The sequence below is a fragment of the Saccopteryx bilineata genome, chromosome 1 (assembly GCF_036850765.1).
Source record: "Saccopteryx bilineata isolate mSacBil1 chromosome 1, mSacBil1_pri_phased_curated, whole genome shotgun sequence".
Taxonomy (NCBI): Eukaryota; Metazoa; Chordata; class Mammalia; order Chiroptera; family Emballonuridae; genus Saccopteryx; species Saccopteryx bilineata.
In genome coordinates, this window is record NC_089490.1 from 26,942,722 (window position 1) to 26,958,228 (window position 15,507).

A 15,507-nucleotide genomic window follows, 5' to 3' on the forward strand; every position below is an offset into this window, starting at 1 on the left:
GTGACCCCTTGCTCAAGCCAGTGACCTTGGGTTCAAGCTGGTGAGCTTTGCTCAAACCAGATGAGTCCACGCTCAAGCTGGTGACCTCGAGGTTTGGAACCTAGGTCCTCTGCATCCCAGTCCGACGCTCTATCCACTGCATCACAGCCTGGTCAGGCCCCCCTCTTATATTTCTTGATACATATTTTTTCTTCCACTAAATAATAAACAGAAATTGCAATTGGAGTTTGTTGTGATTGTCTTCACTTTCCTGTTCTTACATTGTCATTATTTTTTCACGATCTGCATCTCTCATGCAAAGAATCTGCACTTCTGATTTCTAGTCTTCCAAGCCCTTGTGGATTTAAAATTTTAATGGGATTATTTATTGATCAGTATTTAATAATAAAATATCACCACCTTTCTACTGTCAGCTTGTATTTCAGAAATATGCTCCTCCCATTTCTTTGACCTAGGGTTTCTCACAATATTACTTACATCAACTTACACGAGGCACATAGATCTTTGAATATTTGTTAGGCACTTCCACAGAATAATTTCTGCTGACTCTGGTACCAAGAGATCAAGAGAAAATGCAATGTAAAGGCACCAGGTATGTATATGACACAGAACCGCTTCTGAATGGTTCAGCCTTCCATTTTATTTAGTTGATTGTGTATTGCAGAGATACACAGGCCTTGACAGATGTACCGGGAAGGCTTAGTGACACTGACTCTCTCTTCTTGGACCGTGTGTCTCTTTCTCTTCTTCTGTGACAATTACTTCTGCAAGCAGCAGTGAGTTCCAGGTCTCATGCAGTAAGCAATTCTAATTTCATTTTCATGGCACTCAACTTTACAACGACCATTACCCTTTTTGCACTCTCTCCTCAAATCCAAGCTACCATACTGGGGATATTTCTTTCTGGCTGTAAGAAGGAAAGAACGACGAAAATTAGCACTCTAGCTATGACACACCTATATTTTAAAAAGGAGAAAGTTGAAGTTGTAAAAGATCATGGAACAGGGCCAAAGAAAAAGCCCCGCTTCCATTTTATGACTGTGAAAATTTTACCGAGGAAGGTTTCAGTGACTGTACCATGCCTTGGCTCATGGTCAATCTTGGAAATCAGAAAGTGTTCCAGACCTACATGAGAAGTGCCAACTTGCTGCCTTACCAGTTATTAGAGAGAAATTTAAGGATAGTTCCCAGAGGCAATAGGAAACAAACGATTCATAATTTATCCTCTGTCAGGTTTAGCCTCTATAGTCATCAAATTGTATTTGGATTTCCCCTTTTCTGCTTTCACAAACATTGTTTAGACAGAATGTTGTGCTTTATGAGTTCTTCAAGAGATTTCTATGTCCACTTGATTTTACGTTTCTAGAATATTGAGAGAGAGCAAAGCAATGTAAGCAGTTTGTCTGACTTCTTACAACTCCCCTTGGTATTTTGGGACTTACTTCCCTGAAGAAATGATCTAACTTAGACACATGTCGTTGGGAGCATGGATTTTAAAAAGTGGGAATATCCAGAAGGGGTGTGGCTATTGCTGGCCACGACATGGTTTCAAAAATTACCAGGGCTCCAAGCTACATGTTTGTTCTTATAGCTTGGAGATTGACACTCACTAGAAGTCTTTATTATCTAGGATAGTTGCAGGCACTTGGGGAATTGGGGGGTGCTGTTTGATAGACTCTAAGATCCATTCCAAGCCAAATATATTTCAATTTTATATTTCACATTGTACGTAGACCCATGTGTTTTTAGAAGCCCATTGTTTGGGAGTCTTTTTTGTATATACATCACTTTTAATAATTAATGGCCTTATTTATATAATGAGATTAAAAGCAATTTGTATGCAAAAATTCTGAATTTCGCTAGGGTCTGACCTAAGGACAGACTCAAATATTTTAGTATAATTGTGATATGAAATCAAATAAATTTTACTGCTTGTCTCTGCCATTAATTATGGTTTTATGCCCCATTCAGTCCCTTTAAAGACCAGGTTATTCTTCCTAGACAATCTGTTTGTATTTCCAACAATTGGTGTTGAGAAATGATATTTATTAGTAAACACTTAGACTTAAGCTATATTGTTCATATTGTTGTATAAGTAGCTGATAAAAAAAAACCTAACTCTTTCATTAAAATTATCTTTCTTCTCACTATAACTGACACATGCAGAATTTGGCTTATAGCAGAAAGAATACTTTGCATAGATTAAATGTTAACTTCTAAGTATCGTTATTTAGTCTACAGTTTCTGAGGACTTATTATTATCAGATTCATATATGATTTGCTCGTGACCAAAACCTGTAATGTACTCTTTTTAGACAGAGTTCTGTCATATTTGACACTATTGCTCAATATTCAGTATTGTTTGATTGACCACACCCCTTCTCTTATTAGTTCTCTGTCTTATTTCACCTTTCTAAAATTATTGTCTTCTTCTCATTATGATCTCTAAATATAAGTATTCCCCAAACTTGTGTCCTTGGGTCACTAATATTTATTTTTGCAAGCATTCATCCACTCATTCAACTATTAAGTGCAATTGACCTTTGAACAAAGCAAGGCCTGGGGGTACCACTCTCTGCAAAATCAAACATGCAAATATAACTCTTCTTTTATTGTGTGGCAGAGACAGAGAGAGTCAGAGAGAGGGACAGATAGGAAGGGAGAGAGATGAGAAACATCAATTCTTTGTTGTGGTTTCTTAGTTGTTCATTGATTGACTTCTCATATGTGCCTTGACCGGGGGGCTACAACAGATTGAGTGACTACTTGCTCGAGCCAGCGACCTTGGGCTCAAGCTGGTGAGCCCTGCTCAAACCCGATAAGCCCACGCTCAAGCTGGTGACCTCGGGGTCTTGAACCTCGGTCCTCCGCATTCCAGTCCGACGCTCTATTCACTGCACACTGCCTGGTTGGGCACAAATATAACTTTTGACTCCCCAAAAACTAACTTCTAATAGCCAACTATTGATTGTAGCCTAACCAATAACATAAAGAGTTGATTTACATATTTTGGATGTTATATGTATTATATACTGTATTCTTATAACAAATTAGGCTAAAGAAAAGTGTTATGAAAATCATAAGGATGCAAAAGTACATTTATAGGATTTATTGAAAATAATCTATGAGTAAGTGGATCTTCATAGTTCAAACCTGTGTTGTTCAAGGTTCAACTGTATACTCCTTGTTAAGTTCTATGCAAGTCTCATAGCTTCTCACCCTATGCACAGTTGACATTTGGGTTGGACAGTTACTGGCTGTGGAATATATCCTGCTCACTAAAGGGTGTTTAGTAGCACCCTCGGCCACTACCTACTAGATGCCAGTAGTGCCAGTTGTGACAACCTTCATGTCTTCAGACATTACCTAATATATCCATGAGGGTAAAGCGGGCTCTCATTTAAAATCAGTGTTCTTGTGATACTGTGATAAACTAAACATACATGGTCTTTCTCAGATATGTTGTTCAAATACAATCTTCTCTCTGAAGTCTCTGCTGATCACTTTCAAGAAAATAATTTCTCTTTGCTTTGCTATATAACATTTATAATACATACTAGAGGATTTTTTGGAAACAATAGTAAAGCCCTACTTAATATACAATCTAAAAATGAGCTAGATAATTTCTAAAATATTTTCAATTCATAATTTCTTATTTTTACTCATCTGCTATTTTATTCCTTAGGCTATCATTCACCTCTTTAGAAACGGGAAAAATCATGACTATCCTTTCAGCACAAACCTATTCTATCAATTCCATAACCAAAGTACATTCCAGTTTCAAAGAAAAGCGATTACGGGCAATAGCACATTTTTTAATTTGGCAGACAAAGTGAAACGATAGGTGAGAATAAAATAATACCTTATTTCTAGACATTCAGTGCATTTATAAGCTCTAAAATATGAAGAGAAAAACTACAACTTTACTGGAAATTTCCTTTCATAGGAGAGTGGGGATATTCTTCTACCTCAATTTTGAGTTAGAACTTTCACGATATGAGACAAGATATAAAAAACACTGGGGAACTCTAAAAGATTGTTATATAAGTGATATTTAATACTATTCAGTTTAGTTCAATCACCATATGTTGGTGAACTACCTATAAGATAAAAGAGAAGGTACCACCTATTTTAATATTTTCTAAAATGTCTATATTTCATATCATACTTCTAATTTTGTGGAGAAAATATATATCTTGACATACTGTTTTTCTTTTGAGATTTTTTTCATTAGTAATGGTAAAAGTTCTGTTAAAGTTTCATACATGTGTAATTAACAAAGACAATGACCTCCTTTTGTAAATATAGTAAAAATATACAAATACTTAATATTGATTTTATAATCTACATCACTATATTTGCCAAGTGGTTTATAATTTATTTATCTACAAAACATGTTAATTTTTAAATTTGTTGATAAATGCGTGAATAATTTTAGTTATTAGTAGAGACTCTTGATGTGGTTATTAGAAGAAAAAATAAGGTAATAAAACATGAAACCAATTGGCATAGTGATTTATTAATATTATATACTGTTGAAATTAAAAGAAAAAAAATTACTGAATGTTAATAAAAATTTTACTTTGCCTCTTTCTAGAGCTGGAAAAAAATTCAGTGATCTTTTCCTAACAATATTTTGAATGAAGGAAGAGGAAGTTATTTTCTTAGTTAAATTAACAACTGCATTACTTTGTTACTTTATAGATGCTTGACCCCTAGTTAGAATTTTATCTTCTTGTGACCTTTAATTAATAATTTATTACTATATTATATGTAAATTCTTAGATTTTCATGATGGACTCTATAATAGTAACAATGAAAGATAAGTTAATTTAGTCTCCTAGACCTCAGTTATGACTTTCATTGGGCCTAAAATGTCATCCTGGTTCTAAAAATAAATATTTTCCTGAGTGTTAGTGAATTTGAGCTTGACTCCAGTGCTGGAATCATAAAGTGAGTAGAGCTGATCTTATCCTTCTACCTTAAACTCTAAAAAGAAGGGCATAGACTCAGTGACTGCTCCATCTCCAAAACTTACTATCCTATTTTTGTACAATTAGTACTTAGACATTAATTCAGAAGAGAATCTGGTTACATACCTGAAATGAAGATGAAGTTCTTGAGGGGAAAAATGTTCTCAGATAATAGAGCTCATATACAAGGTATTACACTCAACATTCATGTGATCCGTAGTACTCAAAGACATAAGAGAAGTGACTAGAAATATTTAAGGAAAGGCTAAGAAGCAACATAATTTGCTCATAGTACCAAGAACAGAATATTAAGAAAGTTTTTTTTCTACTAATTGGAAGTAATATGCTAGCATAAGTTTTAAAAAAGGAAAAGATAAATAGATTGTTCCCTAATACTAAACCATCTACTCTTTACCAGTTGATTATGCTAAAGAATATATATTTTTATCAGCAAGAATAAATTTTAACTCATTGTTGCAGGATGAAGGTGATGAGACTAGTGTATTAATCTTATTATTTTTTAACTTTCATTTTGAAATTATGTTAGATTTACAGAAGAGTTGCAAAAATAGTAGAAGCCAACCTCCTTTATAGTAACATCTAACTTAACCATGGCAGTTATCAGAATGAAGAAGTTATTATTGGTATAATTCTATCACCGAGGTACAGACTTCATTTACACTTTACCTGTTTTCCTGCTATTGTCCTCTTTTTTCTGCTCTAGGGCTCAATCTGGAGTTTCACAATACTTTTGGTGTAAAAAAGCTATAATCCTGATGTGATTACCAAACTTTTAACAAGAAACAACGGATGTTACCTCAAATTCACTAGCACAAATACATCCATAAACATTTCTATGTTACCTGGTAAAACTGTGACCCAAAAAAGCAGAATAAAGAAAAAGAGATGAATCTTCATGGTAGGGAGTTTCTTAAGAGAAAAGTGTCAATAATTTTCTCCTTCAAGTCAGGTTTTCAGATAAGGAAACAGAGAACCTTTTTTCATTTATAGATTCTCATGGGAAGTGGTTCTAACTACTGAGGCTTATCAATAGCAAGAACATTTGTATGCTTGGTTGAACTGTGCCATGTTCAAAGAACATGGTCACAAAAATTATTATTAAATTTTATTATGAAACGAACAACTGATTATGTTGCCTTAGATATTATCTTATGTAAACACAATCTCTAAGGGCCTTTAAAGAGATGTGTTTGGATTACTAAAACGTCATAGTGAAAATGTTGCAGAAATGTGAGTCTCTCTTATATGTTACATATCATGCTAAATATTTGAATGCTCTTAGTATTACATTAATGAATGCCTGAATCAATAGTATAAGGTTTCATAGCTAGAATATTCCAGTGAAATAATTTGTTTGCAGACGAAAACAATGAGAACGAGGTAGTTGAAATTATTTATTTCAATTTAGATAGTATGTAATTATACATGTGACATAATCAGGAGATTCTGGATTCACTAATGAGTATGAAAAATATACAGTAGGTTTTTAAATATGACATAAATTTCTTACAATAAATTACCTGATTTTACAATTCTAGGTCCAATGTTTTTAATTCTGCTTGTGGAACTGAAAGTGACTTTTGATCATTTTACATATTGCCAAAGTCTATTATTTTAGATACTTGCGAAAGAGTTGCAAGTTTTACACAGTATCCAAAACCTGATGCTGTAGTCAAAGAACAACTAATCAATTATCTCTTACCACAGAGTCAAAAGAATTTCTGGAACAGTGGTTCTTAAACATTGATTACATCATTATCCCTTAGAGGGCTTGTTAAACAGAGAATGCAAAACCTCAGCCCTGGTATTTATGATTTAGTGTGTCTAGAATAGAGTCTAGGACAAGATCCTGAAATGCTAATACTGATAAAAGGGCACATATTATTCTGAGAAACCTGATTCCTTCATTCTATAAAACATCAGGAGAAAGAATTAGAGAGTCACAGAATCTATGTCAAAGGTTAGTAAATAATGTGAGACTTCTTAGAGATTCTAATCATATCCACTCCTTATAGGCAAGGGAAGTGAAATCGAGAGAGATAAACTTACTTGTCTAACAATTATTTCCCTCTACAAAAATAATATTTCAAATCATAAAAAACAAACGGAAACTTTGAACTTAAATAAAATATGAGAACCTTGATATGGCTATGCTTCCTTTCTGGAAAAGAAAAAAAGAGAGAGAATTCAGGTTCAGCTGATAGAAGGAAGACCACTTTAATATAACACTAATTAGCATTTATTCACCAACTATTTATTGAGTACTATAATTGGCCAAGCTGGAACTTGCTACAAGCTGATGGCATTTTGGAGGAAAAATTAAGTTTAAATATGAACCTGGAGGGTGACAGCAATCAAAATGAGGAGGTAAGGCAAGAACCTCTGAGAATGTGTCCCTCCAAAAACATAATGGAAAGACTGGTGAAAACTGCCAAGATGCTGAAAATAGACGGAAGGCTAGCAACTATTCAGAGTACTAATTCAAGAAAAAGTGTCTAATCTCTCAAGACGATGAGCATTCTAACATTTTATCATATTCCCATCCTATCCCTCTCTTCAGTGCAGCAGAAACCTTGAAAAATTACAGCCCATATTCATGGTACCAGGTAAAGTAGAATATGGCTAGAGTTGTTCAAATTCTCGTTGCCAGGCCCTGGCCGGTTGGCTCAGTGGTAGAGCATCGGCCTGGCGTGCAGGGGTCCCGGGTTCGATTCCCGGCCAGGGTACATAGGAGAGACGCCCATCTGCTTCTCCACCCCTCCCCCTCTCCTTCCTCTCTGTCTCTCTCTTCCCCTCCTGCAGCTGAGGATCCATTGGAGCAAAGATGGCCTGGGCGCTGGGGATGGCTCCTTGGCCTCTGCCCCAGGCACTGGAGTGGCTCTGGTTGCAACAGAGCGATGCCCCAGGAGGGGCAGAGCATCGCCCCCTAGTGGGCAGAGCGTCGCCCCCTGGTGGGCGTGCCGGGTGGATCCCGGTCGGGCGCATGCGGGAGTCTGTCTGTCTCTCCCCGTTTCCAGCTTCAGAAAAAAAAAGAGAAAAAAAATTCTCATTGCCAAAGTTCTGTCTTGATTTATTCGGTAAGGTGATTTCCTAGAAGATTCTGTTTAAAAAACCTAACTTTATTTGTTGTGACCCAGTACATGTGCAGTACTAAAGACACCTCCAAGGAGGATTTTTAAAAAACATTTACAGGCAAATATTTTAGTCATTGTTACCTGAGGCAGTGGGAAACTTTTAGGGCAAACAGTAGACTAACCAAAATGTTTGGAAGAAAAGGATAAGGAAGAAGCTTCCTATAGAGGCTTTGAAAAGTTTTGCCATTTTCCTGAGAACCTAGAGGGCCATTTGTATGTTTAAATGTAGAAATGAGCACGTTAACTAAGTTACTAATAGGTCTACTAACTAGATCTGTGTAACATTCTACCAAACAAAAGCAGAATACATGTTCCCATGTGATCATTGAATCTTCTCCAGGATAACCATATATTAGGAACAAAAAAATCAATATATTTAAATGAACGAAATGATACAATGTATGTTCTTTACTACAATGGTGTAAAATTAGAAATTAATAACAGAAGTAAATACAGAAAAAGTAAACAATACACTTCTAAATAAACAATGGCTCAAAAATAAATAAAAATAAAAATTAGAATGTACTTTGGATCAATGAAAATGAAAATACACCAAGGTAGAACTTATAGAATATAGCAAATGCATATGGAAATGCAAGAAATCCTAAACAGCCAAGATAACCTTGAAAAAGAAGAACAAAGAGGAATTACAGTTCTGGTTTTAAAACTTAGTACCAAACCATGGTAATCAAGACATTGTAGTATTGGCATGGGAAGAGGGACATAAATCAATGGAATAAAATTAAGAATCCAGAATACCTATACACCCATGGTCAACTGAGTTTTTATAAAGGTGCTAAGATAATTTTATGAGAAAAAAATAGCCCTTTAAAAAATAATACTGGGGTAACTCAATGTGATTAAAAAGTAGAAATAAACCCAACTTTTCATTCACTGCTGGAATGGATAAACAAAAATGGTATATACGTACAATAGAATATGATTCTGTCATAAAAGGGAACAAATTGTTGACACATGGTACAACATAAATATATCTTGAGAGCATTAAATTGAGTGAAATAAATCAGACATGAAAGTTAAACTATTGCATACCTTTACTTGTATGAAATATCCTCAATAGTCAAATCTATACAGACAGTGGAAAGTATTTGTCAAGGAATGAGGGAAAGAGGGATTTAAGAGTAAATGCTAATATAAGGGTTATTTTTTTTTCAATATTTTTATAAATTTATTTATTAATTTTTTTAATGGGGTGACATCAGTAAATCAAGATACATATATTCAAAGATAACATGTCCAGGTTATCTTCTTGTTCAATTATGTTTCATACCCATCACCCAAAGTCAGATTGTCCTCTGTCACCTTCTATCTAGTTCTCTTTGTGCCCCTCCCCCTCCCCCATCCCCTCTCCCTCTCCCCCCTCCCCCTGTAACCACCACACTCTTATCAATGTTTCTTGGTCTCACTTTTATGTCCCATCCACGTATGGAATAATGCAGTTCCTGGTTTTTTCTGATTTACTTATTTCACTCCATATAATGTTATCAAGATCCCACCATTTTGCTATAAATGATCCGATGTCATCATTTCTTTTTTTTTTTTTTTTTTCATTTTTCTGACGCTAGAAACGGGGAGAGACAGTCAGACAGACTCCCGCATGCGCCCGACTGGGATCCACCCGGCATGCCCACCAGGGGGTGACGCTCTGCCAACCAGGGGTCGATGCTCTGCCCATCCTGGGTGTCGCCATATTGCGACCAGAGCCACTCTAGTGCCTGAGGCAGAGGCCACGGAGCCATCCCCAGCGCCCGGGCCATCTTTGCTCCAATGGAGCCTTGGCTGCGGGAGGGGAAGAGAGAGACAGAGAGGAAGGAGAGGGGGTGTGGAGAAGCAAATGGGCGCTTCTCCTGTGTGCCCTGGCTGGGAATCGAACCCAGGTCCTCCGCACGCTAGGCTGATGCTCTACCGCTGAGCCAACCGGCCAAGGCTGATGTCATCATTTCTTATGGCTGAGTAGTATTCCATAGTGTATATGTGCCACATCTTCTTTATCCAGTCATCTATTGACAGGTTTTTTGGTTGTTTCCATGTCCTGGCCACTGTGAACAATGCTGCAATGAACATGGGGGCTGTATGTGTCTTTACAAATCAATGTTTCTGAGTTTTGGGGGTATATACCCAGTAGAGGGATTGCTGGGTCATACGGTAGTTCTATTTTCAGTTTTTTGAGGAACTACCATACTTTCTTCCCTAGTGGTTGTACTACTTTACATTCCCACCAACAGTGGATGAGGGTTCCTTTTTCTCCACAACCTCACCAACATTTGCTATTACCTGTCTTGTTAATAATAGCTAATCTAACAGGTGTGAGGTGGTATCTCATTGCAGTTTTGATTTGCATTTCTCTAATAACTAAAGAAGATGAGCATCTTTTCATATATCTGTTGGCCATTTGTATTTCTTCCTGGGAGAAGTGTCTGTTCATATCCTCTTCCCATTTTTTTATTTGATTGTTTGTTTGTTTGTTGTTGAATTTTAGGAGTTCTTTGTATATTTTGGATATTAGGCCCTTATCTGAGCAGGTGTTTAAAAATATCATTTCCCAATTAGTTGGCTATCTGTTTATCTTGTTATCAGTTTCTCTTGCTGTGCAAAAACTTCTTAGTCTGATGTAGTCCCATTCATTAATTTTTGCTTTCACTTCTCTTGCCTGTGGAGTCAAATTCATAAAATGCTCTTTGAAGCCCAGGTCCATGAGTTTAGTACCTATGTCTTCTTCTATGTACTTTATTGTTTCAGGTCTTATGTTTAGATCTTTGATCCATTTTAAGTTAATTTTAGTACAGGGGGACAAACTGTAGTCCAGTTTCATTCTTTTGCATGTGGGTTTCCAGTTTTCCCAACACCATTTGTTGAAGAGGCTTTCTTTTCTCCATTGTGTGTTGTTGGCCCCTTTATCAAAAATTATTTGACTATATATATGTGGTTTTATTTCTGGGCTTTCTATTCTGTTCCATTGGTCTGAGTGTCTATTTTTCTGCCAATACCATGCTGTTTTAATTGTCATGGCCCTATAATATAATTTGAAGTCAGGTATTGTAATGCCCCCAGCTTCATTCTTTTTCTTTAGGATTGCTTTGGCTATTTGGGGCTTTTTATAGTTCCATATACATCTGATTATTTTTTGCTCCATTTCTTTAAAAAATTTCATTGGAATTTTGATGGGAATTGCATTAAATTTGTATATTGCTTTGGGTAATATGGCTATCTTGATTATATTTATTCTACCTAACCAAGAACAAGGAATATTCTTCCATCTCATAATATCTTTTTCGATTTCCCTTAAAAATGGTTTATAGTTTTCATTGTATAAGTCCTTTACATTCTTTGTTATGTTTATTCCTAAGTATTTCATTTTTTTTTTTTTTGCAATCGTGAAGGGGATTATTCTTTTGAGTTCATTCTCAAATGTTTCATTGTTGGCATATAGAAAGGCTATTGACTTCTGTATGTTAATTTTGTATCCTGCCACCTTACTGTATTGGCTTATTGTTTCTAGTAGTCTTTTTGTGGGTTCTTTGGGGTTTTTGATGTATAAGATTATATCATCTGCAAAAAGTGATACCTTTATTTCTTCTTTTCCGATATGGATGCCTTTTATTTCTTTGTCTTGTCTGATTTCTGTGGCTAGAACCTCTAGTACCACATTAAATAAGAGTGGAGAGAGTGGACAATCCTGTTTTGTTCCTGATTTAAGGGGGAAAGCCTTCAGTTTTGTGACATTTAGTATGATGTTAGCTGATGGTTTATCATATATGGCCTTTATCATGTTGAGATATTTTCCTTCTATACCCATTTTGTTGAGAGTCTTAAACATAAAATTGTGTTGTATTTTATCAAAAGCCTTTTCTGCATCTATTGATAAGATCATGTGGTTCTTGTTCTTTGTTTTGTTGATATGGTGTATTACATTAACCGTTTTACGTATGTTGAACCATCCTTGAGATTCTGGGATGAATCCCACTTGATCATGATGTATTATTTTTTTAATATGTTGTTGTATTCGATTTGCTAGTATTTTGTTTAGTATTTTAGCATCTGTATTCATTAGAGATATTGGTCTGTAGTTTTCTTTTTTTGTGCCATCCTTGCCTGGTTTTGGTATAAGGGTTATGTTTGCCTCATAAAATGTGTTTGGAAGTATTGCTTCTTCTTCAATTTTTGGAAGACTTTCAGTAGAATAGGAACCAAGTGTCTTTGAATGTTTGATAAAATTCGCTGGTATAGCCGTCTGGGACTGGACTTTTATTTTTGGGGAGGTTTTTAATGGTTTTTTCTATTTCTTCTCTACTAATAGGTCTGTTTAGGCTTTGTGCTTCTTCTGGACTCAGTCTAGGAAGGTTGTATTGTTCTAGGAATTTATCCATTTCTTCTAGGTTGTTGAATTTAGTGGTATAGAGTTTTTCATAGTATTCTACAATAATTCTTTGTATATCTACGATGTCCCTGGTGATTTCTCCTCTTTCATTTTGGATTTTGTTTATATGAGTTCTTTCTCTTTTTTCCTTGGTGTTTCCAAGGGTTTGTCAATTTTGTTGATCTTTTCAAAGAACCAGCTCCTTGTTCTATTAATTTTTTCTATAGTTTTTCTGTTCTCTATTTCATTTATTTCTGCTCTGATTTTTATTATCTCCTTTCTTCAGCTGGTTTTGGGTTGTCTTTGTTCTTCTTTTTTTAGTTCCTTAAGGTGTGAAGTTAAGTGGTTCACTTGGGCTCTCTCTTGTTTGTTCAAATATGCCTGAAGTGATATGAACTTCCCTCTTATCACTGCTTTTGCTGCATCCCATAGATTCTGATATGTCATATTATCATTTTCATTAGTCTGTATATATCTTTTGATCTCTGCACTTATTTCATCCTTGACCCATTCATTCTTTAAAAGTATGTTGTTTAGTTTCCACATTTTTGTGGGATTTTTTTCTCTTTTTTGCAACTGAATTCTAGTTTCAAGGCTTTATGATCAGAAAATATGCTTGGAACAACTTCGATTTTTCTGAATTTTCTGATGTTGTTTTTGTGGCCCAACATATGGTCAATTCTTGAGAATGATCCATGTACATTGCAGAAAAATGTATACTCAGTCACTTTGGGATGAAATGTCCTATAGATGTCTATCATATCCAGGTGCTCTAGTGTTTTGTTTAAGGCCACTATATCTTTGTTGATTCTCTGTTTGGATGACCGATCTAGAGCCATCAGCGGTGTATTGAGGTCTCCAAGTATGATTGCATTTTTGTCAGTTTTTGTTTTAAGGTCAATAAGTAGCTGTCTTATATATTTTGGTGCCCCTTGGTTTGGTGCATATATATTAAGAATTGTTATGTCTTCTTGATTCAGTGTCCTAAGGGTTATTTTTTTGAGTAATAGAAATGTTCTGGAATTAAATAGTAATGAATATGCTAAAAACTCATTGAATTGTGTACCTTAAAATATGTTATATAAATTATATCAGAATTTAAAAAGGATAAACATTATGGAGAAAATACATATCAATCTAACAAGCAAATTCAATATAAGCAAATATAAAATGCCTAATTTTTTGCCTTCCCTGTTCACAAAAATTATTTTAGAAGGAAAGGAAATATAAGGACCCAAGAGAATCTCTTTGTTTTTGTTGCACATGGAAATAGTGAGAATCTTTGTTCAGTTCTCTGAGCATCTTGAAGACAGTTGATTTAAAAGTCTTTGTCTAGTAGAGCTGCAATCAAGTCTTTTGGGAGGATAGTTTCTGTTTATTTTTGTTGTTTGGATAGGGCATATTTTCATGTTTCTTTGTATAACTTTTAATTTTTTATGGAAAACTTAACATTTGAATCTAAAAATGTGGCATTTCTAGAAATCATATTCTTTCACTTCTCAAGTGTTTACTCTTTTTGTTATTGTTTTTGTTTATTGTAGGCTGTCTTGGTGCCAAGAAACAGCCTGAGGATAAACAAAAGTACTTGCCAACTTTTTCTGAGCCTGTGCCATGGGTAGTCAGTCACTTTCTAGTTTTCCCCATATATGCAGTTGCTTTAATGTCTGGATCCAGAAAGAGAGAGAGAGCAAACTAAAGGGGAGGAAGAACATCAGCCTTTAAATTCACTGGAAATCACTTCAGCTGGAAGGAGAGGATTTTGCCAGAATGAGGGGGAGGTGCAGCAGCAATGGTCATTGTCCTCCTTGTCCACACTTCTGTGTTCAGAAACAGCAATTAGCCATCAAAGCATAGATCCACAGTATTTGGCAAATGAGGTCCCTTTTTGCCCTTCCTGAATCCCCTAAGCTGGATGCTGAATGCTCCAGGAACACATGCATAGTTGTTTGCTGTGTGGCTGGGAATAGGGGACATTTGGCAGCTACTGTACTATGAATTGAAATTGATTAAAATTAAGCACAAATTTCTGTACAAGCCTTTCCCTGAAAGTTGCAAGACTTCAATTGATTATTCCAGAGTTTTAAAACAGGTATATCAGATAGATTCTGCCAATATAATTGTTATCTAGGTCGGCGAAAGATTCCTGGTGCTTTCTAATCCTTCATTATTGTAGGGTCTTCTTTGTATTGGGTTTGAATGTAAATTTTTAATGCAATATATTTCACATATATGTTCATCTGCTTTTTGGATATGCTTTTACTATGTGATTTCTTTTGTTTTTTTTGTTTTTGCATTTGCTTTGGTATTCTGGAATATTTATATACTTAACCAAATGGTTAATATTTTATTCTAGTCTTTTATTTTCCTTTTAGAAAAATCCAACCATATATATATATATATATATATATATATATATACACACACACACATATAATGCTTATTGCTTGTGTTTAGACATCTTACTTTATTTTGAATATTTAAAATTATTTTTATTCATGTATGTATTTCTTCTTTATATTCATCTTTTTATGTGCTATCTATTCAGTCTATTACCTTTGTGTTTTCATGTTGACTTCATTTATGAATTAAAATCATTTTTTCTGACATGTCATTTTACATTTATATCTATCTATATCTAAGCACTGTAATTTCTGGTTTTTAAATTTCTTATTGGTCCTTTTTAAACCAAAATATTAAACATTTTAATAAGACAATGCAATTTAGGAGCCATTATTTATAGTTTAATATTGTAGCTCTGGAAAATGGCACCATATGATATAATTGAGCCCTGATATGGGTAATGTAAACAATATTTAACATTTAATTATATTAATAACAAGTATTAAAATTATTTTAATTCTCAAATAATTAAATAATTGTAGACATATAGTTATTGACCTAAGAAGAAACATTAGAAAAAATTTTATTTTGTAATTAAGAACATTTAGGTTGGTTTTGAATCCAACATGTAAAAATGTTAGATAGGCACTGTTGGTCAAAT

General features: G+C 34.8%; 1 protein-coding gene across 1 annotated transcript; it reads right to left on the bottom strand.

Moving 5' to 3' along the window:
• Positions 1 to 758: 758 nt before the first annotated feature.
• LOC136319838 (beta-defensin 110) lies at positions 759 to 5,891 on the bottom strand. Its single transcript, XM_066252969.1, has 2 exons — positions 5,837 to 5,891; positions 759 to 907 (listed from the first exon to the last, which is right to left on the bottom strand). The coding sequence occupies exons 1-2, from the start codon at positions 5,889 to 5,891 to the stop codon at positions 759 to 761; spliced, it is 204 nt and encodes a 67-aa protein (XP_066109066.1).
• Positions 5,892 to 15,507: the final 9,616 nt, after the last annotated feature.